The sequence below is a fragment of the Carettochelys insculpta genome, chromosome 12 (assembly GCF_033958435.1).
Source record: "Carettochelys insculpta isolate YL-2023 chromosome 12, ASM3395843v1, whole genome shotgun sequence".
NCBI classification, from domain to species: domain Eukaryota; kingdom Metazoa; phylum Chordata; order Testudines; family Carettochelyidae; genus Carettochelys; species Carettochelys insculpta.
Genome location: NC_134148.1, coordinates 14,235,827 through 14,262,711, shown reverse-complemented (window position 1 = coordinate 14,262,711; position 26,885 = coordinate 14,235,827). Strand labels below are relative to the sequence as shown.

General features: G+C 46.7%; 1 protein-coding gene across 1 annotated transcript in view; it reads right to left on the bottom strand.

Moving 5' to 3' along the window:
• TRPM1 (transient receptor potential cation channel subfamily M member 1) overlaps nucleotides 1–26,885 on the bottom strand; it is a 103,795-nt gene that overhangs the window by 5,620 nt on the left and 71,290 nt on the right. The window contains exons 20-26 of the mRNA XM_075007198.1: nucleotides 26,574–26,702; nucleotides 25,566–25,817; nucleotides 18,745–18,919; nucleotides 14,989–15,009; nucleotides 11,315–11,459; nucleotides 3,233–3,435; nucleotides 1,956–2,088 (exon numbers count right to left, since the gene is read on the bottom strand). Of these exons, the coding sequence (XP_074863299.1) occupies nucleotides 1,956–2,088; nucleotides 3,233–3,435; nucleotides 11,315–11,459; nucleotides 14,989–15,009; nucleotides 18,745–18,919; nucleotides 25,566–25,817; nucleotides 26,574–26,702 (1,058 nt within the window). The remainder of the gene's footprint in view (nucleotides 1–1,955; nucleotides 2,089–3,232; nucleotides 3,436–11,314; nucleotides 11,460–14,988; nucleotides 15,010–18,744; nucleotides 18,920–25,565; nucleotides 25,818–26,573; nucleotides 26,703–26,885) is intronic.

Genomic DNA, 26,885 nt, shown 5'->3' with positions numbered 1-26,885 from the left:
AATTTTGGCACACTGCCTTGGAAAGGTTGCTGACCCCTGATATAGCCTGAATATCAGCTATCATTTTCTTAATAGCAAGATTTCTTCTCTTGTGGCATAGTCATCCAGTGCAGTGATAGAAGGCCCATCATTTGAGTTCTTTTAAAATTGCCACTGACACAGGTAAAGCATTTGAAATCATTCTGCCAGGAACAACCCTGCCAGAGCAGCACTGTTGATTAGATCAGTGTTTCTAAAACTTTTTGAGCCTATGGAACATCAAACCATAATAGTTTTTATGCGGACCACCTATGAAAATTTTCTTAAGAAAACTTGTCAGACTGAAAGAAAAAAAACAAAACAAAACAAAACAAAAACAGCAACATATACAGCAGAGACTAAATGAAGTAATTTAATCTGGTATCATAACAATGAAAAGGTAACATCATAGATGCTTTTAATCACAGAAAATATATACCGTTGGTTTATGATATCAAAGAATTGTCAGATACTCGTGGCACATCTGTGAGTTGTTCACCAGTGGTCCATGGAATGTAGTTTAAGAAACACTGGATTACATGCCCTACTAATAAGGACATAGACTATTAAGCTACGCCTACACTAGCTCTCTGTTTTTCAAGGGGAATGGGGGGAGCCTCATGTGGGTGCCCTGGTGAGCCACGGTGGGGGCAAGCTGGTGACAGAGCTCCTGGAATGCCTGCTTGCTCCTTCTGAAATTCTGCAGCCATCAAGCATCATCTGAGTCCCCTAGCACCAGTCACTCCCACCAGTTGCAGCTGCGTTGGTGCCTCCAGAGGCACCAGGGAGCTGTGAGGGAACTCCAGCGCCATCCTGGGTCAAGCAGCTCTTAGGCCCCATCGTAGGGTATTGACCACAAGAGGAGTTGCAGGGTGGCAGTGACCACCATGGACAGGTGGCCAACCAGGGCATGGAGAATGTCCAGCCAGCCCCCACAGAAGGAGCTGCTGCTGAGGATCCATCAGGGACAGGCTTCCAAGCACTGGATGGCCTGTGCAGAGGTTCTGCAGGGCTTGTGAGACCTCTGCGAGCCTGAGCAAGTGCAGGGTGGGGGAATTTGGGAGGGGCCCTTTAAGGGACTGGCTGGCTGTGCGCCCTGGAAGGGCTTGTCAGCCATCCAACCCTGCCCATGGTGTTTCCTGCTCAGCTCTTTCCAAGAGTGCCTGTTGCTGTGTGGACGCGCTCTTTCGAAAGAGCTGACCCGTCTTTCGAACACGCGGATTGCTGACTCAATCCGCTTTTCGTGTGTGGATGCGCTCTTTCAAAAGATGAACTTTTGAAAGGGATTGAATGGAATCATTTAAATGTTTGCATTTCGAAAGAGAGCTCTAGTTGAGACGTAGTTTTAATGTTTAGGTCTTCACATTTACAATTACCACCTACGCATTACAACACCTCGGCGAAGCACACATAGGTATGATTCCTATTTACAGATCAGGAAGGTGACAAAGAGGTTAAATGATTTCTCCAATGCCTCAGAGGGAATCAGAGGTTACAATTAGAGAATTCTGGGCGTCCCGACTTAACATACTTCTCTCTTTCTGTCTCCCTGTTCCTCTCCCATGATTCCATTCTAAGACAATAAGACAATCTGTTGGAAATCGAGCAAATGACTATTTGTTAAACTAGGGTAGAGGAAATGTCTCTGAACTTCACACAGCTGAGGAGGAAGAGGAAGTGTAGAAGTAAAATGTGGGTGAGTCCTTTGTAGTGTACACAAACCACACAGAAGTAAACAGTGCTAGAGATCTCATGATAAAGTGGCTCTTGTGAGATTCTGTTTTGGAGACCAACTGTTTGGTGAGGTTAAGCTAAGTGCACAGACTTTCAGTGCATTTCTTTGAGGCTACAAACATTGCACAGCTTGGCCAACTCTTGGTGTTAATGAACAGGAAAAAAAAGTTTTCTAATAGCCTGTAAAAATTTTCACTATTTACCTTTCTGATGTAACTCTGATACGTTCATCATTAGATGACTGTTGTTCATCCTCCTTTTCCTGAAAGTATTCCTCAACACATTGTTCTTCAAACTCATACAATTTCTTCAGCTCTTCATCATTCAGAAATAATTCTGCATAAATTTGTAGGAGATATTAATTGAATTGCTCTAATTCTTATAATTTAAAATATAATATAACTCGTGTGGGGTTTTGTAGTGTTTTTAAGCTACTTGTGGGGGAGGCAGGGAAAGGAATTAAAGATTTTGTCTCCTCAGTCCTTGCTTGGGCACTTACTAAAAAGGCAAAAACCACTTAACCAAAGTCCTGAGAGCAATATTATCTTAGTCAGTCAATACAACTGCTCCTTTACATGAATCTTCTTTTTTTACCACTCTTTAAAAAGGGATTGCATCACATTCAGTGGATAAATCCAATGGATCGATTTTATCCACTGACAGATTTTGGGTAAGGATTTTTCAAAAATCTGCATATTTTTAAAAAGGAAAAATAAATCAGAGTGATAAAAGCCCTTGGGAATGTTTCATGTTATTTTCAGGGAAAGTCAAATATATATATACAATTCTTTTGTATTAGGGCCTATGTAACAGGTACAATTACCCACAAAATATGTTTCCTATGAAAAATAGAAACCAGGATAGGTAAAAATACTAAGGGACTGAAAAAGCCCGTTTAATTAGTTTTTTTCTTAATTATTATTATGTTAAAAGTAATAATAGAGTTTTTCCTTCTTCAAAACATTTTACAGATAATAATTAACCTTCACAGTGCTCTTGTGAGATAGGTAGGTAGGTATTACATATGGGGAAACTGAGGCACATATCTTGTCATACATGAATTGTAAAAAGCCACAGAGTGTGTCAATGTCACAGATAAGATTAGAACCTATTATCCCTGCTTCCCCTCAATGTCTGTGCATGAAACCCATATCCTACTCACTCCCTCCCAGTGGATGGCCTGTGTTATAATTTGGTCAATCTGGCAAAAACAGATGACAAGATAATAGGATTTGTCACTTTAAAAAAATGCTAAGGAAGATCATCAGCAGTACAGCATCATATTCTGTAGATTCAGGACCATGGAGGCCTCTATGAGTTCATTTGTTTGATGCAAGAGTTGTCACAATGCTGACTTCTACTAAGTCCTTCAATAGGCAAGGTGAATAAAAAGAATGGCCATTGAGTACCAAATAAATGGCTGCTCAGTGTTCAAAATGATATAAAAAGCTCTATTTTGAACAGAGAATTCTTCACATACTCAGTCCCCGGTCACGTTCATCCTGGTCTCCTTCTTGTCTCTTCTTACAGCGACAGCAAAGGCGGATGATGATGATGTAGAGATGGCTGAAGATGATCATAGGTGGAGGTAGGACAGGTCTGTCATGGAATGTCATGATCAGCTGATATCGCTGGAATTTCCAAACTTGGTTAGATATGGACTTCACTTCAAAGAAGGTATTGCTGCAAGAGACATTATTGTTTGGTGAATTATTTACCATTAGGTCTTTATGATCTTTTGCCATAAAATGCACACAATTCAAATTCAAAAGCATATTACATAGCAGTTTGAGGTTAGATGCAATAATTTGACATGAATTGTTAGGTTGTAGCCAGTCATGTCAACAGTTGTTCTAAAACCTAGCGGCTCTAGTTGGAAAAGACTATTAGACTGGCAATTAAGTTAAACTGATAGACCTTATAGATGAACAGATATTTTGGAGCATAAGCTTTCGTGGGCAAAGACTTGCTTCATCAGATGCATAAGTTGGGGGGTGGTTTCAGAGGGGTATTTAAAGAGTGGGGTCCCAGTAAGAGGGAGGGCCAGAGCTGACAGAGCTGGCCCTCCCTCTTACCGGGACTCCACTCTTTAAATACCCCTCTGAAACCACCCCCACACTCATGCATCTGATGAAGCAGGTCTTTGCCCATGAAAGCTTATGCTCCAAAATATCTGTTAGTCTATAAGGTGCCACAAGACTTCTTGTTGTTCTCGAAGCTACAGATTAACACAGCTACCTCTCTGATACTTGTTAAACTGATAATTTAGCTACACTTTCATCTATGACAAAACAGCAGCACGCTACTCCCCAGAAGGAGGTTCTCAGAATTGTTTAATCGGGCCCTACTTCTTTGTCTTATGTGGCTCCCTCCTCCCCAAGTACATATATTGCTACCCAACTTTGAATGCACAGCAGAGAGAGGTGGCTGCTGGCTGGGCACCCAGCTCTGAAGGCAGCACATTGCCAGCAGCAGCACAAAATAAAGGTGTCAGTGTGATAATTGATACTAGTCAATATCACTTACCACAGAAGATTTAGTCCCCCTTTTCCACTTTTACTTCTGTGCTGTTGCTTTCAGGGCTCAGAGCCAGAACTTTAAAAAGCAGCACAGTCCACAGCTTGTGCCTCCCTTAACACATTCCCTCACTTCCCTTCAGAGGGCCACCCCACCCCATAGTTTGAGAACTTCTATTTTAGAATATTTGTCCCAGTATAAAACAGCTTCTCAGCAATCACTGAGAAAAATAAGCTTGGCAAAAATATGCTCATCACCACAGAACTCTTATTTTGGAGCATGGTTATAAACAAAGTGTTGCTAATAACCCAGGATAATGTTTGATGTTAAGGAATATTAAGTGCATGAAAGGTATTTTGTATAACAACACTCAGAAGTTACACATGGTTTTCTTTTAATACCCTGATGAGCTTAACCTAAATACCAGCCTTTTTCCCGACACAATCACACAATGTCCTCAGTTCAAACATCAGTTTATCCAAACTTCTCAACTTCAGAGCACAGCACTGATCCTTGCGAGGAGCTGCTTGTAATGGAGTGGGGGGAGTGCATGTGTGAGTCAGGCTGGATGTCTGAGGCAAGCAGCAGCTCCCAGTGGCTAAGGATGACCCTGGGGCTACAACTGGCAGGTGACACCTCTGCCTGAACAAAGAGCAGGGAGGAGCTGAGCTGGGTTTTTGAATCAGGGGGGCGGCGGTTAGAGGCTAGGAAAAGGGAGAGCTGGAAGGCAGCCAGCCTGAGGAGGGGGAAGCTACACCCCAGAGGGGCACCCCTCGGGGTCTTCTCCCCAGGACAGGTTGGAAGGACTGTCTCTGGCTGCTATGCTGTTGCTTCTGTGAGAAACTGGACATCTGTTGCCTAATAAACCTGCTGTTGTACCTGCTGAGTGAGAGTCTCTCCTGCCAGCGGACGGGGTGCAGTGCAGGGGGACCCCTGAACCCCATCACACTGCTCTTAGAAGCCAAATATTTTCAGTTTTGCTATCAAAGCCAGGCATGTTGTTAAAAGAATATTTTGGACTTAGAGGGTTTAGAAGAGTAGAAAAAGGGACAGTGCTTGAGGCAGACACCAACAATAGATTTCCTTTTATGACCTGAAAGTAAGTGATGCGGTTCTGAATGTTATGTGAAACTTTTCACAGTGTCCTCAGATACTCTACTTTTACTAAACCACCCACAATTATAACACTTCCTTTTTTTTAAAAACATGTTTTGGCCACTTCTTGTTTGACTCACTGGCTATGTCTACACTAGCCAAAAACTTCGAAATGGCCGTGCAAATGGCCATTTTGAAGTTTACTAATGAAGCGCTGAAATACATATTCAGCGCCTCATTAGCATGCGGGCGGCTGCAGCATTTCGAAATTGATGTGGCTCGCCGCTGCGCGGCTCATCCAGATGGGGCTCCTTTTCAAAAGGACCCCTCCTACTTCGAAGTCCCCTTATTCCTATGAGCAGATGGGAATAAGGGGACTTCGAAGTAGCCGGGGTCCTTTCGAAAAGGAGCCCTGTCTGGATGAGCTGCGTCAATTTCTAAGTGCCGCGGCTGCCCGCATGCTAATGAGGAGCTGAATATGTATTTCAGCGCTTCATTAGTAAACTTCGAAATGGCCATTTGCATGGCCATTTCGAAGTTTGGGGCTAGTGTAGACACAGCCATTGTTTCATGCAAGTAATTAAAATATGACCATAAGAAAACAGGGCTGTATGTGTCTTGCAACTGACTTTTTTTTCCTGGGGTTGACTGGCCCCGATAAGAGAAAGGTTCCCCACCCTTGTCCGAGGATCACACAACAAGCAGCCTGCCTCCTTTCTTGGCTGGTTCTAGAAACCAAATAAAATACTGTAGGCAGCTTCTACACATGCCACTTCCCATCAGAGGTGGCATGATAATGAGGCAATTAGAAGCAGGCTAATGAGGTGCTAATGTGCATATTCAAGGCCTCATTGGCATAACGGTGGCCGTGCAAATTTCAAAGTTCAGACTTCAAATTGCAGTTTGATAGTGTAGATGTGGCAGCTTTGAAATAAGCGCCCCACTTCGACATTCCCTTATCCCCACAAAACTAGATCTGAGTAAGGGAATGTCGAAGTGGGATGCTTATTTCAAAGCTGCCCCCATCTACACCGTCAATTTGCAGTTCGAAGTCTGCACTTTGAAATTTGCACAGCCACCATTATGCTAATGAGGCACTGAATATGCACATTAGTGCCTCATTAGCCTGCTTTGAATTGCCTCATTACCGGTGTAGAAGCCGCCTGTTATGAGTGGGAGCTGCAAAGGAAAGTCTAAACTTACCTGGAGAGCTAGGAAAGGGTTAAGCTAACCTGCTTCTGAGGGAGTGGTTTGGGGGAAGTGGCAAAAAGCCAATAGAAGCTAGTGGAAAAATTCAAAGCTGAAATTGAATCACAGCAGCATCTCCCTTGTTAGAAACAGAGGAAGAGAAGAGACAGGGATCGCTCCAGGGACAGAGGGGAAGAAATAAGCTCATCCAGAATAGACCCCTAGGCTCATCAGAATGTGAGAGCAGGGAAAAGTTTTGGTAGTCATGTAAGGTTTATTATTTTCATTGTATGGGGGTTTGGAAATTATGTCTGAGCTGGTTATTTGTTCCTTTTATTTTCTCCTGTTACCCAGAATCTGACCCAGAAAAAATCCCTATACTTTGCTTCAATTCCTGTTTTGTTTTGTTTTAAACACCAAGCCATTTACATTGCTTGCAAAAATAGTCCTGTTTTAATAATAAAAGTGATATAAAAGTGAATGATTCTTTGTGTCCTACAGGGGCTTAAAATACATGCCTGGCTGCAAACACATTACCAGAGAGCTCACAATTCCCTGCCTGATTTTTTTTTTTTTTTTGGTGGGGTGCTCTTATTATTTCTTTCCAACTCCTTGGGAAAAAAGATTGGGGATTTTACCCTTAGGGAAGAGATTCCAAGTTATTTCTTTCCTGGAAAGGGGCTTTTGTACTCTGAGTGGTGGCAGCTACTGACTGATTTCAGGGAAAACTGAAATCAGAAAAACTTGTATGTCTCTGGTAACTGCAGAGACAGAGTTTAGCAGTGTTTATTTGACTAGCTGGCCCCCATTACCTGCACTCAAAGTACCAAGGTGGGGAATCAGTTGTGACAAACTCAGTTGCCCATTTTCAACCCTTCTCAGGCTGTGTCCTATTAAATTAACATTCAAAAGGAAAGTTTTCAAGTTCATCCACAGTCTACACAAAACAAAAGCATCTCCTCCTCCTCCCTGCTTTGACAATCCACTCCCAGATCCTACCAGGCTGCAATCTCAGTTCTAAGTCCCAAGACTCACTGAGCCTGTTCATTCCCAGTAACCTCTAATCCTCAAGCAGTCCCTGCCTTCCTTACAGCCTCTTGGCTGATGACCTCTCCAGGTGCGTCTCATCCTGTAATCCAGTTTAGCTAGCCCCGCCTTTCCAGGGCAAGCCACCCTGTTACCCTGACGACCCAATGTAAAGAGGAAGTGGTAGAAGTAAGTAAAAATTCCTTGGTTTGGTTTTGTGATTGTCAACAATGGGAACAGAAATGATTCTGGTGCTCAGTTTTTCACTTCAGGCAGCTCTCAGGCTGGCTGGAATACTACACAAAGCTTAGCCAGGTTTAAAGATGCTCTCTCATTTCAACTTCCAAAAAGAGGTCTTTTCTGGGCAACATTCTAGTGATGCCAGCCAATTCTTGCTCTTCTAGTGATCTCTGAAGTCCATCCATTACATTTTCCCGAGTCACTTTAGCAATTGATGTACCTGGGGTGGAGATGTCTTACAACTCCCAATAACCACTACAACTTCAGTGAAATCCACTTGTTTAACATAGTTGATAGATCCTGAAGAGGCTTGTAGGAATTAGTGTCACTCAGGCTATGTCTAGATGGTGCCTTAACCTTGAAATAGGTTATTTCAGCATGTGACACTGTCTAAACCGTGCCACATACTGAAATAAAGCCCTATTTCAAGGCATCCCTGTACTCCTCATGTGATGAGGTTTACAGGGATGATGGAATAGCATCATATTGTATCTCAAAAACTGTTTTGAGACAATGGGTGTGTTGCATACGCATGGGCAGCTATTTTGGGATACCTTTGTATTCCGAAATAATGCCTGCAGTGTAGACATTGCCTCAGTATTAGGCATCATGGCACCGATTCCTAGCAGTCACTTCCATTGCTTCAAAACACTCTGTTAGCTCAACAGAGGTCCTTTAGGTCTACACAGAAGGTGACAGAGAAGGTGGGACCATAAGCCCCCAAATACAATTTTATTTTCATGTTATTTTTGTTTTGTGGCTCAGTGAATTTCTTCACTTTAGTCTGGCAGATAGAAAAGTAGCTAGCCTAAGACTTGACACGTGGGGCTTTGGCCATTCAAGTATGTGGCAGAAGAGGGAGTAGTTAAGTGTATTGCAACATTTGGAGCATCCCACATTTTGGAAAGGAGTTCTCCCTCTTGGTTTGTGTTAAGCTGTATTAACTCTATTGTACGACAGGACATATCCCTTCAGAGGGCCAAAATCTGGTTCCTACACAAACCCAGTTAAATGGGTGGTGCCCGAGAACATGACTCAGGCTTCTCACCTGAACTCTTCCCTAACTCAGAGACAAAGCATGGAGCTACAGAGCCTGAATACACAGGATTAGGCCTGTGTATCTGAGCGTACCGGATGTACATCATACTCCACGCCTTCTGATCCTTGCTCTGCAAGTCTGCTGCAAAGCCAAACCTCCCCATACTCAGCACCTCTCCACAAAGTGGAAACGCACCAATTAGGCTTTACTCAGAGCACTCTTCTGCTATGATCTGGCTGGAGTACTTGACCCAGAGAACAGCCCAGAGAAACAAAACATACTGTCACCAGGAGAAACACTGATGGATGTCACTGTTAATTAGATGGCAGTCCGAGCTAGCCAAACTCTCTAACACACATCTTCGCAAGTCCTGGTGAGTTTGTGACAAGCTCTCTTCTGGCCCTTTCCATTGTATTAGTTTAGATGGTATACAGAGGCTCAAAGTATTCAGGATATTAACAAGAGCCTGTCACAGTCAGTAAATAGCAAAGCTCAGAGTTTGGTATTCACAGACCTCAACCCACTTGGTACCACTGCAATCATTAACTATCCTTTTCGATCCTTTACTAAAAAGATACAGATAAAGAAGGAAAAACAGTTCAAGAACCTGAAATGTAAAGTATTAAATAAGGCTTTCATTCTAACAGCAGTCCTTGCTCCCTTTAGCTAGAGAGAGTTTTTAGAGCATAATGCTCCCTTGTTTGACAGTCTTTTAGATGGTATTGACTGGTATTAACTGTCCTTTTTGGAGGAAAAAGAGACATTAGCTGAGACAGGCTGAGCTGTTGATGTCTGATTCAGTTTTGTTAAGAAAAACAAGAGAAACACTGCTGGGATAGAACAGAACAGCAAAGATAGAAAAATGCAGCATTGGGCTCAGGTATCGACTTTCACATGCAATGTCTGCTGGAAGAGAAGACCCAGTACGCAGTCCATTAGCCACTGGCAAACTTGTACCAGCGCTGGACTGTTTAGAACTTCGCTTTTAGCTTCCTCTTTCTGTTTGCAGACATGTTACAAAATATACAGTCATAGCTCACAAAGCCAGGTTCTGATGAGACAGAAGGAAAAAGGAGAGACACAGCAAAAAGAAGAAAAAGAAGAAATTAGATAGGGAAGGAAAGTGGTGGGGATGAATGGAAAGACAGAAAGTCCCTTATCCATGGTAGTGGCTGGGATTCAGCAACAGCTGGCAGATGTGGCAATGATATCATCTGGGTTTCTCTGGCCCAATCGGGTTAAGACATCTCTGAGGATCAGCAAAACAAAGGCTTGGGATCACACAAGAGAGTAGGGATGGTAGCCATGATGGCAAATATTGCTTCAGTAGCCAAAGTTTTCTCCAAAAGTTTCTCTTCCCCCACCTTTTTTTGAAAAATAACCCTAAAACCAAAAGGGAGCAAGCAGAGATATAGCCCATTCCCTCAGTATTTTGTCCACCAACTAGGCCTAATTTCTGACCCACCAATTTTGATTCATTGATTTCTGGTTCCACACTGCTCTTAACACAGTCCTTGAAATATAGCAAAGCGGGTTTGTCTGGACTAAGTTGACCTGCCTCTCTTCTTATACCTTTACCTATGAGGCTGTCTTGAGGGGGGAGGGCAAGGTCTGGGGCAAACCACAGCCCCCCCCACACAGTGTGCCAGGTGCAGGGCCCTGGACAATCCCCCTCTGCTGCAGGCCCCACTCCGCCCCTTGCTCCCCTCCCCAACCAGCCTGGCCAGGGATTACCTGGGGCAGGGTGCAGCGGTGGATGGTAGCAGCAGTGGCAGGCGGTATCCTCCCCTCGGCCTCTCTCCCTCCTCACTCACCTCGTGGCGTTAGTGGCAGCCTGCTTTGCTGTGCCATGCCCGCCTGGCCCACTGAGCCCCACTTCTCTGCTGCTGGCAGGGAGCGGAGGCGTGGCCGGGGGCCATGGTGGAGTGGCATAGGCTGCTACTTGCGCTGCTTGGTGAGTGTGGGAGAGACTGGGGGAGGGGTTCCGAGGGGAGGCGACCTCCTGTTGCTGCCACCACCTGCCCCCGTCACCTGTCCCCGCCCAACTAATCCTCCTCTCTCCTGCCCACAGGATGGCTGGGGCAACCACCATGAGGTTCCCAAAAGTGCAGGGCCAGAGGTGGCCACCCCACCTTGTTCTGTGGGCAGGAAGGCTCTGTATACCTGTCCCCATTTGTGACAGGCTATTGTGACAGTTCAGGAGAGCGCACTATCAGGAGAATTGGTAGGCCCAATTATCACAACAATCCTGAAATGTAAACTGACTTTAAATCAAACTCAAGTATTTGTCACTCCTATTTACAGAACAATTAGACTTGGGTCTGTGTACAAAGTCACAAATTGCTGTCTGTTTGTCACACCATAGCACAGTCCTGCTGATAGGCTCTCACAGGCCTTTCATATTAGTATTAGGACAATGAGAAAGCTAAGTTAACAATCAGAGAGGGAAGCACTTACTTGAAGACAGCAATCAGCAGGTTTACCAGCAGAATGTTTGCTACCAGCAGGTAACAAGCCATGATAGCAGGAGTGAGCCAGGCCCCCGGAATGCACGGAGGGAGACGTTTACCATCCTCATCATAAAGATTATCTCCACAAGGAGCTGAAGAGACAATTGAAGGTTTACTTTTTTGTGCTTGGCTGGCATTTGGAGCACAGGTCATATTTAGGTAAAGAATAGATCTGGTAGGACAAATAGGTTCAAAGTTTATTTCCAGTAGAACCAAATGGAGTTTCCGGGCCAAAATCAGCTGCCAGGTACACCACATGAATGCAAAATAACCTCCCCTCACAGGGTGTGTCTACACTTGCATTCCACTTTCGAAAGAGGCATGCAAATAAGGTAAATCGAAAATGCAAATGAAGTATAAATTTGTATATTCACCACCTCATTTGCATATTGTAATTTCAAAAGAGCTTCTTTTGAAAGAAGAAAGCCATTGTAGACGCTGCTCTTTCAAAAGTAAACCTATCTTCAAAAGACTCCTTCTTCCCTTTATTTAATGGGAAGAAGGATTCTTTCAAAGATGGGGTTTACGTTCCAAAGAGCAACATCTACACTGGCTTTCTTCTTTTGAAAGAAGCCCTTTCGAAATTATAACATGCAAATGATACTCCAAATATGGAAATTTATATCTCATTTGCACTTCCAATATATCTCATTTGCATACCTTTTTCGAAAGAGGAATGCAGTTGTAGCCGTACCCACAGTGAATAGTTATCCCATGTGTGCAATGCTGTAACTGAGGTTAGAATTTAGCCCTTAGGACATTTGGATTTATTTTTTCAATACAGGTTTGACCCAAGCCTGCTGATGGGCGGGGGAGGAGAAGGCATTTCAATGGGGTCTGGAGCTCTAGCCACTGCCACTTTGCCCCTCTGACGTGCCATGGCAGTGTTGCTCTGGCAGCAAGTGGCTGTAAGGTAGTTGGCGGCGGGGTCGGGGGAGGCCCCAGTGCCATAGTCCAGGCAGTGCTGAGAGCTGCCCTTGGCCTTGACCCTTCCATTTTTGGCCCCACCCCTTCTGGGCCACAGAGCTGGCCCCTCTCCCCAGGGCCCATGGCAGCTGTCCTACCCACTGGTTGAACCTCTACAGTCCAGACTTCTGCAGTCCAGCAACATCTGTGGTCCAGCATCCCCCGGCATGCTCCTGGGCCGGAGAACTTACAGGGGAAAGCAGCTTCTTCCCCATCCTCCCAGAACTTCTGGAGTGCCACAAGAGCTCATTGATAGCGCTCAAGCTTGTGGAGGGAGACAGAAAAGCAGGGACATGGGGACACTCAAAGAGGCAGGGTGGCTGTGGAGTCTCTGCTGCCATCTGGCCTCTTCCCATGAAGGGTCCCTCTTCCCCCAGGCCCTGCTGTCTCAATGCCGACCCCTCTGCTGCTGACAGAGAGGGCACAGCAGCCGGCAGCAGCAGAGGGGCTGGCATTGACTGCCTCTTGTCCAGCAGATTCTCTGATTTGGTGCCAGACCGGTCCTGACGGTGCTGGACCAGAGAGGCATGACTTGTAACAAAACTGGATCTGGGAAGAGATCGCCTAAGTCTAAGCCCATGTAACCCTTTTAATACCAAAACAGAAAAAGAACCACTTAAAAGTGGAGGACGTAGCCCAGGTGGGGAAATCCCAACTTGCTGGAGGACAAGGAAACTTGGGCTATATGTACACCACAGATTAAGATGGTACAAGTTATGTCGTTCATGGGATGTGAACATTGACCCAGGAGCTGGTGTAGGCAGTATTACGTCAGCAGGTGAGCTTCTCCAGCCAAGGTAGCTACTGCTGCCCGCAGGGACTGGAATAATTAAGTTGAAGGGAGAACTCTCTCCTGTCAGCGCTACATGGCCCAGCTGCATTGGTGTGGTACTGCTGCAAGCACTGTAATAAAGCCATAGGCTAGATATTTAAACTTCTTATGTTTCAAAACTCCCACTTAGCCTGTAAGTTCTTTGTCAATGGGCCAGCTCCTAACATGTTCAATGCAGGATTGGGAGTATTCATCAGCAAGAATTAAAACTATACAGGCTACGTCTACATGAGCCCCAAACTTCGAAATGGCCACGCAAATAGCCATTTCGAAGTTTACTAATGAAGCGCTGAAATGAATATTCAGCGCTTCATTAGCATGCGGGCGGCTGCGGCGCTTCGAAATTGACGCGGCTTGCTGCCGCACTTCTCGTCCAGAGGGGGCTCCTTTTTGAAAGGACCCCGCCTACTTCGAAGTCCCCTTATTCCCATGAGCTGATGGGAATAAGGGGACTTCGAAGTAGGCGGGGTCCTTTTGAAAAGGAGCCCCGTCAGGACGAGCCGCGCGGCGGCGAGGCGCGTCAATTTCGAAGCGCCGCAGCCGCCTGCATGCTAATGAAGCACTGAATGTGCATTTCAGCGCTTCATTAGTAAACTTCGAAATGGCCATTTGTGTGGCCATTTCAAAGTTTGGGACTTGTGTAGACACGGCCACAGAGACTAAAATCAAGACCAAAGAAAAAGAGGCAAACGTGTGGGAAGACACCTAAAAAGGGCCAGCAGGTGGGCCATGAGTTCTGAAAATCTTAGCTTTTCACGATATCTCCAGGCAGGCACCCAAAGTCACTAGTCACTTTTGAAGAAAATGGCCCATGAACCATGTTTGAAAATTAAGGGCTTGTCTGTATGATAATGGGTTTTATGCATGGGGCTGCAGGTGATTTCTAAATGTATATTAACATACTGTGCATTAATTGATCTGTGTGGACCCCACTAACGTGCATTAAAGAGCCCCCCCAGTGCACTTTTAACAACTCGAAATAGTACCACATTCGAATGCACATCAGCAGGTCTACACAAACCAGTTAAAGTGCATCAAGTTGGTACACCTTAGAAATCACACCCTTGTGGAGTGTATTACCTCACCATTTAGACAATCCCTACATTTATTCTTACCTTACTGTTCAGTTCATTTGGTTTCAAACTGGGGCTTGATCTTGCAAACACCACTAGGTGGAATGCTAAACAGTGACCAGTCTTTTCAGCAGTATTTTTTGTAAGATTTCGTTTGCTACCATAAATTGGAGCAATTTACTTTAAAAGCGTTCAGGAAAACCAAACATTCACAACCTCTTTTGAAGATAATTTTTAAAATGATTTGAAATCAGCTTAGTGTTGATTTATTCCTGGTTTATCAGGAACCATATTTAAGCAAAGTTCAGACTTGACTTACAAACGTGGCACCAAATTATATACTTCTGCATTTCTGGTTATCATGTGGAAACTGGACATGAAAAGTCAAATACATCTCAAAAACAAACAGATTGCCCAAGTAGGTTTATAAATGTTAATGCAGAATTTTGGTAATCAAAGGAAATTAAATTCTCTGTGTGCCACATCTCATCTAATATAATTTAATAAGGATCATTATGGTTATAGCTCATGGCACTTGATTGCAAACCAATAAAGTAGTCCCCAAACAGTTTTTCTTATTAAAACAATTCCCTGCTTCTCTGATACTTGAAATCAATTCAGTAGAACAATCAATCTTATGTCTGAATTTTTTTCAGAACGCTATAATTAAAATACCAATATCCAGGAAAGAAAAAAGACTAATGAATGCATTTAACTAAATGAGATAATCAACTCCCCACATAGACTTACGATTAATTTCCATGGCATAGACTACACAGCAATTCGAAAGCGAAAAAAAAGGAAAGAAAACAAACAGAACAATAGAGTGGAAAAAAGAAAACAAATGATTGACAATACAGTAGCTGTTTTGCTGCCAAGAAAAGACAAGCAACTTAAAAAATATCAGAGCAATAGAGAAACAACAGCTTTATTAGAGTACGTTCTACAATTTCCTTTTCACTTTGTCTTTCCCAAATGCTACAAATGGCAGTAAAGTCATGACGGGAAAAATAAACTGCAAAATGCTGCTGGCAGATGATCATTTAGATATACAAGATATTTCAGTAAACACAACTGACAGACATCACAAACATAAAACAACACAAAGTTAACAGACAAAATTATTCTTTCAGCTATTTTGGAAACAATTTTCCTCCTGTTTCCTGGAGGCAGAGTCCTGGCACTGACTTTGCCAGCTGCTTCCATTCCTATTATCATTCTATATTAAAAGGCCAATAGCTATGATACTGAGCTCTTGCAAGTGTATTGAATAGAATGAAAATCAAATTTGATTATCATTATGGATACTGGTGTTCTTGTCCTTAAATAACTTGGAAGAGAGCCTTCTTACTTATAGGATGGCAGAGAGGCCCTCTTGCAGCTTATGAACTTGATCCTGCTGGGTACAAAGTGCTTCTGATTTCATGCTTCTGTGGCTTTTCTGCATTGGTGTGAATATCATCCTGAGAGCAAATCCCGGCTCCAATGAAGTCAATGGCAAAAGCTCCCTTTGACTACAGTGATGCAGAGTTTTATTTTTGATATACAGTTGGGACAAAGGATGAATCAGTAAAGCAATACATGAACTGAATGGAAACTTGATGATACTTTTCCATAAATCATTCACACTTCAGGGCATTGGCAAAACAATCTCACAGTATTTGACATATTGGCTGGAATGCTTACTGTAGTCATACTCAGGTGAACTGTGATGTGGAGCTTGCTTCCAGCCATAGATAGCTTGGGCCTGGTCTACACGGGGAACAAAGTTGATCCCAGATATGCAGTTCTGGCTACACCATCAGCATAGCTAGAATCAACATTATCAGAATAGACTTTCTGCCCTAGTATAGCCTGGGGCTCTTCAGGCTTATGCCAACATCTTTTACTCCATGCAATAGCATGGAGTACCAGGTTTGATGGCCAAGCCCAGAGGGATTGATTTTGCCATGTCTTCATACGTGTGGCAAAAACGAACTCTGAAAGATTGATTGCAGAGCATCAAATGCTGGTTGAATATAGACATATCCTTGGACTGAAACCTATCCTTTTTGAACCTTACTAAGTAGGGCTTGTTTATTTCGGAAAGTTATACCTGTTTAAGGTAAATGTGTGAATTTTAAACAGATATAACTTAATTGCTATCACTTACCCCATGAATGTTCTTATTTCAGTATAAAAGTGTGTGTGTGTGGGTTGTTCTACTTTTATTTGTCACTTGAGAAATGGCTTAAGCTGAGCAGAGTAAAACCATTCTTATTCTGAAATAAGAAGTGTTCATATGAGCTCATGGGAATAAGGGGACTTCAAAGTAGGCGGCGCCCTTTCGAAAAGGAGCCCCGTCTGGACGCGCTGCGTGGCAGCAAGGAGCGTCAATTTCGAAGCGCCGCGGCAGCCCGCATGCTAATGAAGCGCTGAATATGCATTTCAGCGCTTCATTAGTAAACTTCGAAATGGCCATTTGCATGGCCATTTCGAAGTTTGGGGCACGTGTAGACACGGCCATGGTGAGTTATATAAAAATAATTGCATTGGTTTAACTATAATCGTATAACTGGAAAATCTCTTTTGCAGATAACCTATCTGTGCAACTTATCTTTCCTGTTAGGCCAGAGGTTATCCACTTTGTGAGACAGGAGTTTCTCACGATGGGTGTTTACGGTGTATAGTTGAGGTACAATTGAAAACAGATTGGAGCTAGGACAGTTCACATAAAGAAAGAGACAGCTAGAGCTGCTACTGACTGTAGGGGGGAGAACAATGCATGGTTTGGCTGACTTTTGAGAAAGAAGACCTGTCTACAAGAAACTTGGCTGTTGCTTTTAACATCTGTGTTCAAGGTGAGTTGGGATTTGTGTACATACTGTGAACCACACACACTCTAGGAATCTCCTCAATTTCTGTCTTACCAACTCATCTAAGAGATATCCCAATTTATGCAGAAAACTTAGAAGCTGGGGCAGCATGCAATGGGCAACTGGGTTAACTCAACTATTTCCAAGAATAATTTCACATGTAAATACAATAATATCATGAGTTATGAGAAAAAGGAAGAAAAGAGTGTTTTGGTGTCCTATCAGAAAACCTCACTACTAAAATGAAACTGCAGGAACTAGATTAATGGCATAGCCCATATTGCTATTTCCTTCTCTCATGTGGCAAGGAGTTCTGACCACTAATATTTAAACCACATAAACCTTAGTATAAGTGGGAAAAACCAGAAGGCAAACAGTTACAAAATAATGTAATGTAATGCAATAAGAATCTAATTGAAACACACAATCAAAGGAATCTAGAGTTAGGGCAGAAACTCTGTTCTAAATTGTTAACTTTGCTGCTCTGTTGAGGGTTAGGCTTTACAACTCCAAAGAGTGGCTCATCCTAGGTTTAAGTTGGCAAAAGCAAAGCTGTTACCTTATAAGGGTAGAGGACAGAGATATGATATATTTGGAAATAGTTCTCTCTCTTTCCTCCTAGATTGTACGCCTACTCCTCCTCAACTTTTGATCATGATGAATAGAGTTAACAGAATGGAATTATTGCTCTAGATTGCAGCCTTCCTAAGTTCAGTGTGTCGCTGAGCCATGAAATCAGAGCAAAGGGCCATTTTGGTAATGTTTCATTTTGTAAGCAGTCAAAATATGATTTCCACATTACTTTGTATTACAATTTTTTATTATTTTTTCTGTTTCTTGCTCCTCTGTCTCATTCCTTTGTTAACAACAAGCATCTGCATTCCCAAAGTTGCATCTTTCCCTCCAGCTGGTGGGACTCATATTTTAATAGACCCCAGAAATGAAGGGAGTCAGAACCTTTGTGATATACCCAGACTGATGTGACAAAGGGCTGGTATCAAAAGTTACAGATCACATAAAATATCCTTGGAACATGTGTTCTAAACCTGGGTGTCATAACCAGTAGTCAGGGTGTTGTGACCACCCTGCCCTTGACATATCTGCTAAGGGGTGGGGGCTCTGTACTGAAAAGTTTGAGACTCCTTGCTCAAGAGCATGTGCAGGCCTATGACCCCACAGTTAACTCTTACAGACCCCATTTCAGGAAGGCACATGTCTGAGGCTCACTGAAGTCAACAGGGTTTAACATGAATTTAGAAATTAAGCTTGTGCTTAAGTGCTTTCCTGAATCAGAGTCTGGTGATGAGCCAACCAGGTTCAAGAGTAACCCAAGGATTATCTCATCTTGAACCATATGAGAAAATGGATCACAGAGGTGACATGTTTAACATCTAAGACTGGGGAGTGTTTCAGACTGCATCACACTCAACAGGAACTGAATTAGAACATATGCTGGTGGTTAAAGTACACCCCCCTTTGTACTCTGGAGGCGGGAGGAGAAAGCAATGCTTAGTAGTCTGGAATTTGCCACCAAAGCAACCGAAGACAAACACACTAATTCCAAATTAAAAGCAGTCATTTTCATTAATTTGGATCTGATCATCTGCCTCAGAAACAGGAAACAGAATCTTACTATGAATTCTACTCTTACGGTCTATCTGGTCTGCAAACACCTCTCCATAGATCATCCAGTAGGGCATATAGAAGATGTTGCGGGCTAGTCTCCAAGAGGGCTCCTCATCTGGGTGCAAGATAGCTTGGCGGGCTACTCCAAAACTCATCAGAACCACAAGCATGATGACCACAAAGTACAGCATGTCGACCATCTGGACAAAAGGACCATACAAATATGTCTGTTATTATCAGCGGTTACATACAAGAAAGAACATGTGTATTGGAATGTGTGTGGGAAAAATCTAAAAGATTTATGAGAATAAAAAAAATCCCCCAAACCAGTTGTTTCCCAGTTATTATGCTGTTCCAATTACTGCTCCTGAGCTGAAAACAAAATGTAGAAAAGCAGCATCCAAAATCCAGTTAAACAGATAATAGGTTCGTCAACTAAAAGGACGTTATCCTGCCCTGCCAACTGACCTCTCATCTAATCAGCAGAGCAGAGCACAGTGTTAACTGCTAGATTAGAGGGCATTACTATGTCCTGGCAAGCTCTTACTGCTATAATGGCCCTTGGGCAGGTATTTGTTCAAGTCAGAGCAGCCTTCACAGTCCCAGGCTCTGGGTTGTGCAAAGCCAGCTTGGATGCACCTCTCCTTAGTAAGTTTGTGTGCTGCTCAGTCACAGTGGAAGCTCTGGGCATATGTACTTTTCTGTGCCTTGTCTGGTGTGGTGTACATTTATGCAGCAAATCAATAATGTACTTATTTTCACACACAAAAAAGGCAGAGTGAGCATCTTTGCAGAAGTGCTTGGGCCACGACAAGAGTATATTTTTGAATTCTTTCTAGCCGGGCTGTCCCGGAACACACAGGTAAGGACATGTTATTGGGCAGTGGCTTTTCTTAAAATTCTGCTGTTGACTTGGAGGGAAAGATGCGATGACTTCTCTGCTGCCACTGGCGCTTTTCCTCTCTGTATGCTGCTAAGTCACCCCTGCGCAAATAATTCTGAAGAGCAACATTTTGGATTTTGGAATATACCACATTGCACCAGGTGAATGGCTTTTTCATCTCGAAGTGCTAAAAGAAGCTCCTCACCCCCACCCCCCGTATTAAATGCCCTTTGTACCATGAACATACTCAGTACGTTTTCTAGGAACAGAGGGCGAAATTTTCATAGCTACTTATGCTTCAGCAAAATTCACATTAGCAGAAGTCTGCATTGTAGTTTTATTTCCTTTCTTAGTTACAGTTAGGCTGCGTCTACACTACAGTTCTGTTTTGAAAGAACGTCTTTCGAAAGAGAACATCAAAAGATGGTCTTTTGAAACGGAGTGCCCACACACACCAGTGGGGAAAGAAGGGCCGGTCCATTCTTTCAAAAGGCCCCCAGCACAGTTTCAAGAGAGCGCATCCGCACACGCCGGGGCGCTCTTTCGAAAGAGCAGGGGCAGGAAGCGCCATGGGTAGGGTCGCATGATGGATGAGCCCTTCCAGGGTCACCACCCACTATCCCCTTAATGTCCCCCCCTGCCCGTACCTCAGCCTGCACACTCTGAGGGCCAGCAACCCTGTTCCCAGGCAGCATGAGAGCAAGAAAGAGAGCGAGAGAGACATTGGAGGAGGCATCCCGGGCCCCATGGATCCCGAGCAGGCCCCCCCGCCATTGCAGCCATGGCCAGCACCCTGGCTGCGGTCCTGGCTGCCGTGCTGCAGCAGCTCCGGGTGGTCCCCACACTAGCCACCCTCCTGGATGCCATCCTCAGGGCACAACATCCCCAGCTGATCCCCCGGGTCATCCGCCACCTGTGGAGCTTCCCCACAAGCGGTGACTGGTGGGACCGGCTGGTGCTGGAGGACTGGGGCGACACCCATTGGCTACAGAACTTCGGGATGACCAAGGGAACATTCCTGGAGTTGTGCCACTGGCTTGCCCCAGTCTTCCAGCACCAGGACACATACCTGAGGCCGGCAATCCCCCTGCACAAAAGGGTGGCTATTGCCCTATGGAAGATGGCCATCCTGGACAGTTACTGATCCATTGGCCACCAGGTTGGGGTGGGCAAAGCCACTGACGGGGCTGTCCTCTTCAAGGTAAGCCATGCCCAGCTCACACCTAGACTGCATGCAGGGGGCGAGGGGCAGCCTGGCGACAGGCACTGTCGGGAGAAGGGCAGGCACCCCGGGGCAGGGATGGGGACGGGCACGGGTGGGCAAGCCTCACCCCACCCCACACTCACGAGTGTGCCCCCCTATACCCTGCAGGTTGGCCAGGTGATCAACAAGGTGCTCCTGAGGTAGCTGGTGCGTGTCGGGGACCTGGACGACGCCATCCGGGGATTCCAGGAGCTGGGCTTCCGCAACTGCTTTGGGCCCTGGATGGCACTCACATCACCATCCGGGCCCCGGAGCATAGCTGCAGGGCCTACATGAATCACAAGGGCTACCGCTCGGTGGTCCTGCAGACCCTGGTTAACGCCAACGGCCAGTTCGAGGACATCTACGTGGGCTGGTCTGGCCGCGCCCATGACGCGAGGGTCTTCAGGAACTCAGGACTGGGACGTCGTATGGCCGAGGGGACCTTCATCCCCCGGCGGGAGCTCCCCATTGGGGACACAATGATGCCGCCCTGCATCATGGAAGACATGGCCTACCCCCTGCAGGCCTGCCTGATGCGGCCATACAATGGAGGGTGAAGCCAGGAGCTGAGCCAGGACCCTTTTAATGAGTGGCTGAACCGTGTCCGGAACACCGTCGAGCGGGTGTTTGGCCGCCTCAAGGGGCATTTTAGATGCCTCTGCACCAGGCTGGAGGTGGGCCTCCCCAACATCCCGGCGGTGGTCGGGACCTGCTGCACCCTCCATAACCTGGTGGAGGCAAAACACGAGCCCTAATGCAGCGGTGGGCCGCTGAGGCGGGGCGCGGGGATGAGCAGCCCCATGCCGCCCTGTGCCACCGGGTCCAGCAAGATGGGGTGCCTCTAAGGGAGGCTCTGCACCAGACTTTTGAGTGGGGGGGCCATGGTAACCCCCCTGCACATTCTCCCCCCCCCACACACACTACCCCCCGCACCCTGCACATGCACACACACCCACCAACACACATGCTTGGGAGACACAGGGTAAACCATAAAAATAAATTGTTTACTATATGAAAAAACTGCACCTCTCATTATCCAGAGGGAACTATATACACATTTGGGGGGATGGTGAACTGGGAGAACTATTTTCATGGGAGGGTGAACAGGGGACCAGAGTGGGGGGGCCTCACCCCTCCAGGGGGGCTTGATGTCCAGAAGCTCCATTGCCCACCCCTTCCGCCACATGTCTGGGGCCCCACTGGGGCCAGGCTGGGACTGGTGGCACAGGGAGGTGGGGGGGGTGGCGGCTAGAGCACGGTCCCCGCGCCTGTGCCGGGCTCAGCACAGGTGGACAGGGGGACTGAGGTCTTGGCCTCCACCTGGCCAGCCCTGGCCAGCAGGGTGTGGGCCAGGTGGATGAGGCTGGTCGCGGGTAGGTGAGGAGGGAGCAGGGCCTCGTGGTCGGCCTCCTCGGGGGGGGCCATTATGGGGGAGGCAGGGGGCTGTGGGATTGGGGCAGGCGGGGAACCACTGGGAGGGAGGGGGGATACATGGGTGAGGGGGGTGCTAGGGACAGTGGAGGGGCGACGGGGGTTGCGGGTGCGGGAGTGACCCGTGATGGAGCGGCGGTGGGGGGCAGGTGGCTGACCACAGCTTGGGTGAGGGCGTCCAAGTCAAACACCACCTGGTCCCAGGCCTGCCCCTCCATGGCAAGCCACTCCCACATGACGCCCGTCAGCTCCATGAGGGTGGCCATGTGGGCCGTGTCCCCTGCCGCCTCCTCCCCGGCCTGGTGGCACCAGTGGAGGGACCTGCGGTGACCCCTTCCGAGGCCTGGGCCGCTCTCTTTTGCCTTCCGTTGTTGGGCTCCCCGGGCCTGTCGCGAGACTGGTCCAGCTGCTGGAGCTGTGGCGACAAAAGGGGAGAGGAATGGGCCATTAGTCCCAGCAAGGGACCCCCTGAACACCCGCCCCCCGTCCCTCCCACCCCATCCTGGAGGTCCTGCAGGGTCCGCTTCCGGGGTTCCCTGTCTGGGTTGTGGGAGTACTGGCTCTCCTCTACCTCCCTCGGTCCCTCTGCAGCCTGGCGGCCCATGGTACTGTCCAGCCCACGTGGTGCTGGGTGCCACAAGTCAGCCCTGTGAGGCCGGGGCGGTGGGACCATGTGGCCTGCCCATTCCCTGGGTCTGATATCCCCGTGGGCGGGCTGCGGCCACCCCGGGCGGCACTGTGCACCCCCTTCCCTGGCTCTGCAGCCACCAGCGTGCGCTGTACATACCTGTGGGTCCCTCCAGGAAATCAGGCAAGGTGCAGGCAGAGGGGCCAGGCTGGATAGGCCCGAAGGGACATCAATGACGAGGGCCCCCTCGTTCAAGCCCTCATTATCGCTCATGTCCTGGATCCTTTGGGGGTGCCTGTGGGTGGCCGGTGGTCCGGGCTGGTCCTCCCCTTCGGTCCCCGTCCCTGTCTCCTCTGGCTCGGTCAGGGGGGTCGGTGGTGTCCAGGTACACGACCGGGGGACCCTCCTCCTTGAGTCCAAGGAGGTGGTCCAGTTTTCGATTGTAGAGGCAGCTGGTGGGAGTTGTCCCTGACCGCCTGGCCGTGTCCTGAGCCCGGCAGTACCCCTGCCGGAGCTCCTTGACCTTGGACCTCACCTGGTCCGGGGTCCGAGTGGGGTGATCTCGGCTGGTGAGGCCCTTAGCCAGGCACTCGAACGCTGTGGCATTCCCGCGCCATACCCCCATCTGCTGCAGGACCTCCTCATCTTCCCACAGGTCGAGGAGGTCCTGCTGCTCAGCCTCAGTCCAGGACAGGGCCTGATGCTTGAGGGGCTGGCTCTCCTCCTGGGAGGACTCCCCCCGGTCCCTGGAAGGCCCCTGGGATGGGCAGGAGTCCAGGCTGCTGGCCATGGTGCCGGAGGGGCTGGGGCTTCCCCCAGGTCGTCGCGGCTGGGAGCTGTATGGGTGGCAGCGTGGGCTCCCTGCTGCCTGCACATGCTCAGCTTCCTGCCTGAGGGCTTCTGGGAGCCTGCATGCTAAGAGGAGGCCGGACGCTGGAGTCATAGGGCTGCGCTTCTGCTGTGAGCGGCGCCGCTGCCTGTCAGGTGATCGCGGCCATGGAAAGAGTGGGTCACGGAGCATCTACACTTGCTCTCTTTCTAAATTGTCTTTCGAAAGAGGGCGCTTTTCCCATCCCAGGAGCGGAGGACCAACTGCGAAAGCAGGAGGGAGTTCTTTCGCAGTTAATTTCGAAAGAGCGCCATGTCAGTGTAGACACGCCACGGCTTCTTGCAAAAGAACTCAGTCTTCCGATCCTAATTTTGAACGTACTTGCTAGTGTAGATGCACCCTTAGAGTCATTTAAAGGGGAATATCAGGTGAACTCCCCAGATCTGCTTACCTCATCTTTGTGAGTATGTGTGTCCCTTATACTGGGTTTATTACCGTCTAAGGAGGATAATTTTATGGGAGCCTATTTCTAAAAAATTGGCAGCATGAAGCTCCAGGTGTATTAGTCCCATTAACTGGATGGAGGTTTAATGTTGTGCTTTGATAGAGGGAAGCCAGTTTAGCCCTGATACTAAGAGCCACAAGGCCCCTCCCATTCCCAGCCTGAGCAACCACTACTCTATGTGAAGGTAGTGGGAGTTGAAGACCCTAAAAGCGCCTCTGAGAAATGGACTTAGAGCTTATAAATTTGAATTCCCACTTTTCTGAAGGGAAATATGCTAAAATACCCTCTAGTGGCTCAAATGTTTCACTCAGACTCACACTGAAGTAGGCTATTCTGAATAGGACCGGAAGCAGGGTGAGAAGGATACGGGGTACTGAATAGTTTAATAAATTCTCTTTCTTACAATAAGGCTGTTATCAGTGTAACCCAAAATCTCTAGGGGTATGTACTTCATTAGTCAATGTTAACACTGTCATTCTGCAGCCCTTACTCACAAAGCAAATCAGGTGAGCAACAGCTGCAGGTTTGGAATCTAGAACATGAAATGATTTTACTTTGCCAAATCTGATTTTGTAGAGGCTACGTCTACACTAGCACACTATGTCGAAGTAGCCTATTTCGACATAAGAATATCGAAATAGGCTACTTCGACGCGTATCATCTAAACGTCCTCCAGAGCTGGTGCCATCGACATTCAACGTGGAAGTAGTGATGGAGAACGTCAAAAGGAGCCGCCCCGGAAGGAAATGTGGAGCGTCCACACACAAAAGTGCTCCCTGTCAAAATAAGGGGCCAGCAAAGCCCCAAGCTGCTCCCTTAAAGGGCCCCTCCCAGACACACTCGGCCTGGACAGCACGAGATCCACAGAGCCGACAACCGGTTGCAGACCCCGTGCACGCAGCATGGACCCCCAGCTGCAGCAACAGCAGCAGCAGCCAGAAGCCCTGGGCTAAGGGCTGCTGCACGTGGTGACCATAGAGCCCCACAGGAGCTGGCCGGAGCGTCTCTCAACCCCTCAGCTGATGGCCGCCATGAAGGACCCTGTCATTTTGACGTAGCGGGACACAGATCCTCTACACATGCCCTACTTTGATGTTGAACGTTGAAGTAGGGCGCTATTCCCATCTTTGGATAGGAATAGCGATTTTGATGTCTCGTCGCCTAACGTCGATTTCAACGTCGAAATAGCGCACGGTGCGTATAGATGTGACATGTACTATTTCAACGTTGTGCCAACTCCTTCGAAGTAGACGGCTAGAGGAGACGCACTCATATAGTTTAAGGTGCATCTGTAAAGAAAGCCTCTAACTACAGTGGTACTAACCATTTTCCCAATCATCATGACATAGGGTCCCAAATACTTGTTCACACCGAAGATATCCAGTACCCGAATGTACCAGAAAATGATATCCACACAGTAGATGACTCTTCCATAACCCATGTAAGGCTGGTTCTGTAGGCGAAGAATTGCTCCAATTATAAATATTGAAATAGCCACCAGATCGGTGATGTTCCAGTATTCCTGCAGCCAGACTTTTATTTTCTGGCTCAGCTTGCCTGGCTCTGACATCAAAATCTGAAAGCAAAGGGAAACAAATCCTGAAAAAGATCTGTGAAGCACATTTTTAAAATAATGGTGGTGGGACAGAGGGCAGCCTGATGGGCTGCAAAGGTTACTCTCGTGTTCCATTCAATCATTCTGTTGCAACCCAACTTTTATTTAACCGAATGTACCAGCTGTTGTGACCCATGAGCTTTTTGTCCACAAGTATGTCCAAACCAAAATTCTACGAGGTGTTTATTTTGGGAACATGGTGGGCTGAAGGGGGAACAGACAGGGAGGGAACTACAGTGGGGCGTGTTGATTTGGCAATGGGGCTTTTGCGCAGTGCTACTAATCTGTAAGAGCGAAGATGATAATGGATTAAATGCTACTGCTAATTTACATGTAAATGCCCTCCTCCCCTCCAGCCTCTTCACTGCACGCAATAACGGATGAATGTAACACGTGCTAAAAGGAGACTTTATATCCTCATGCCCTCTCAGGGAGATACATGTAGGAAAGGGGCAGTGAGTTTAGGAAACTGACCTAATGTCTCTTTTTTTTGTTCAGAGCACCAAGCGTTCTGAGAGACCTGGAGTGGACAGTGACTGAAGTCTCCTGCAGGAGGTGATGAGAAGGGAATCTTCTGCCTGATGCAAGATTTGCCCCCTGTCTACACTACTTCTCTAGGCCCCCTCTTCTCCTGCCCCACTTCAGCATTTGTATATAAATGACAATTTCTTCCCTATGATTATGTAAAAGAGCCACTATTGGCATGATCCACATTACCTCTCTTACTTTCTCTAAAGCCAGAGTCACAATATAGGAGATGACAATCCATTCTTGGAGTGAGGGCCAGCGGTCCATCCGCACCAAGATTATATAATTGAACAGCATTAGGTAAGCCAGGTATGATAGCTGGAAAAAAGAACCTTTTATGTGTATGCACTTAATGCATTTGTGTGCGGGACTGCAACATAGGAGCTGTTTTGACCATGGCATAACAGGTAGCATTTAGTTACTCGAAATCCCTCCAAAATTTGCACACAAAGTCATTTCCAAGAAGTTTGCAATGTATATAGTACAGAACATAACTATAAA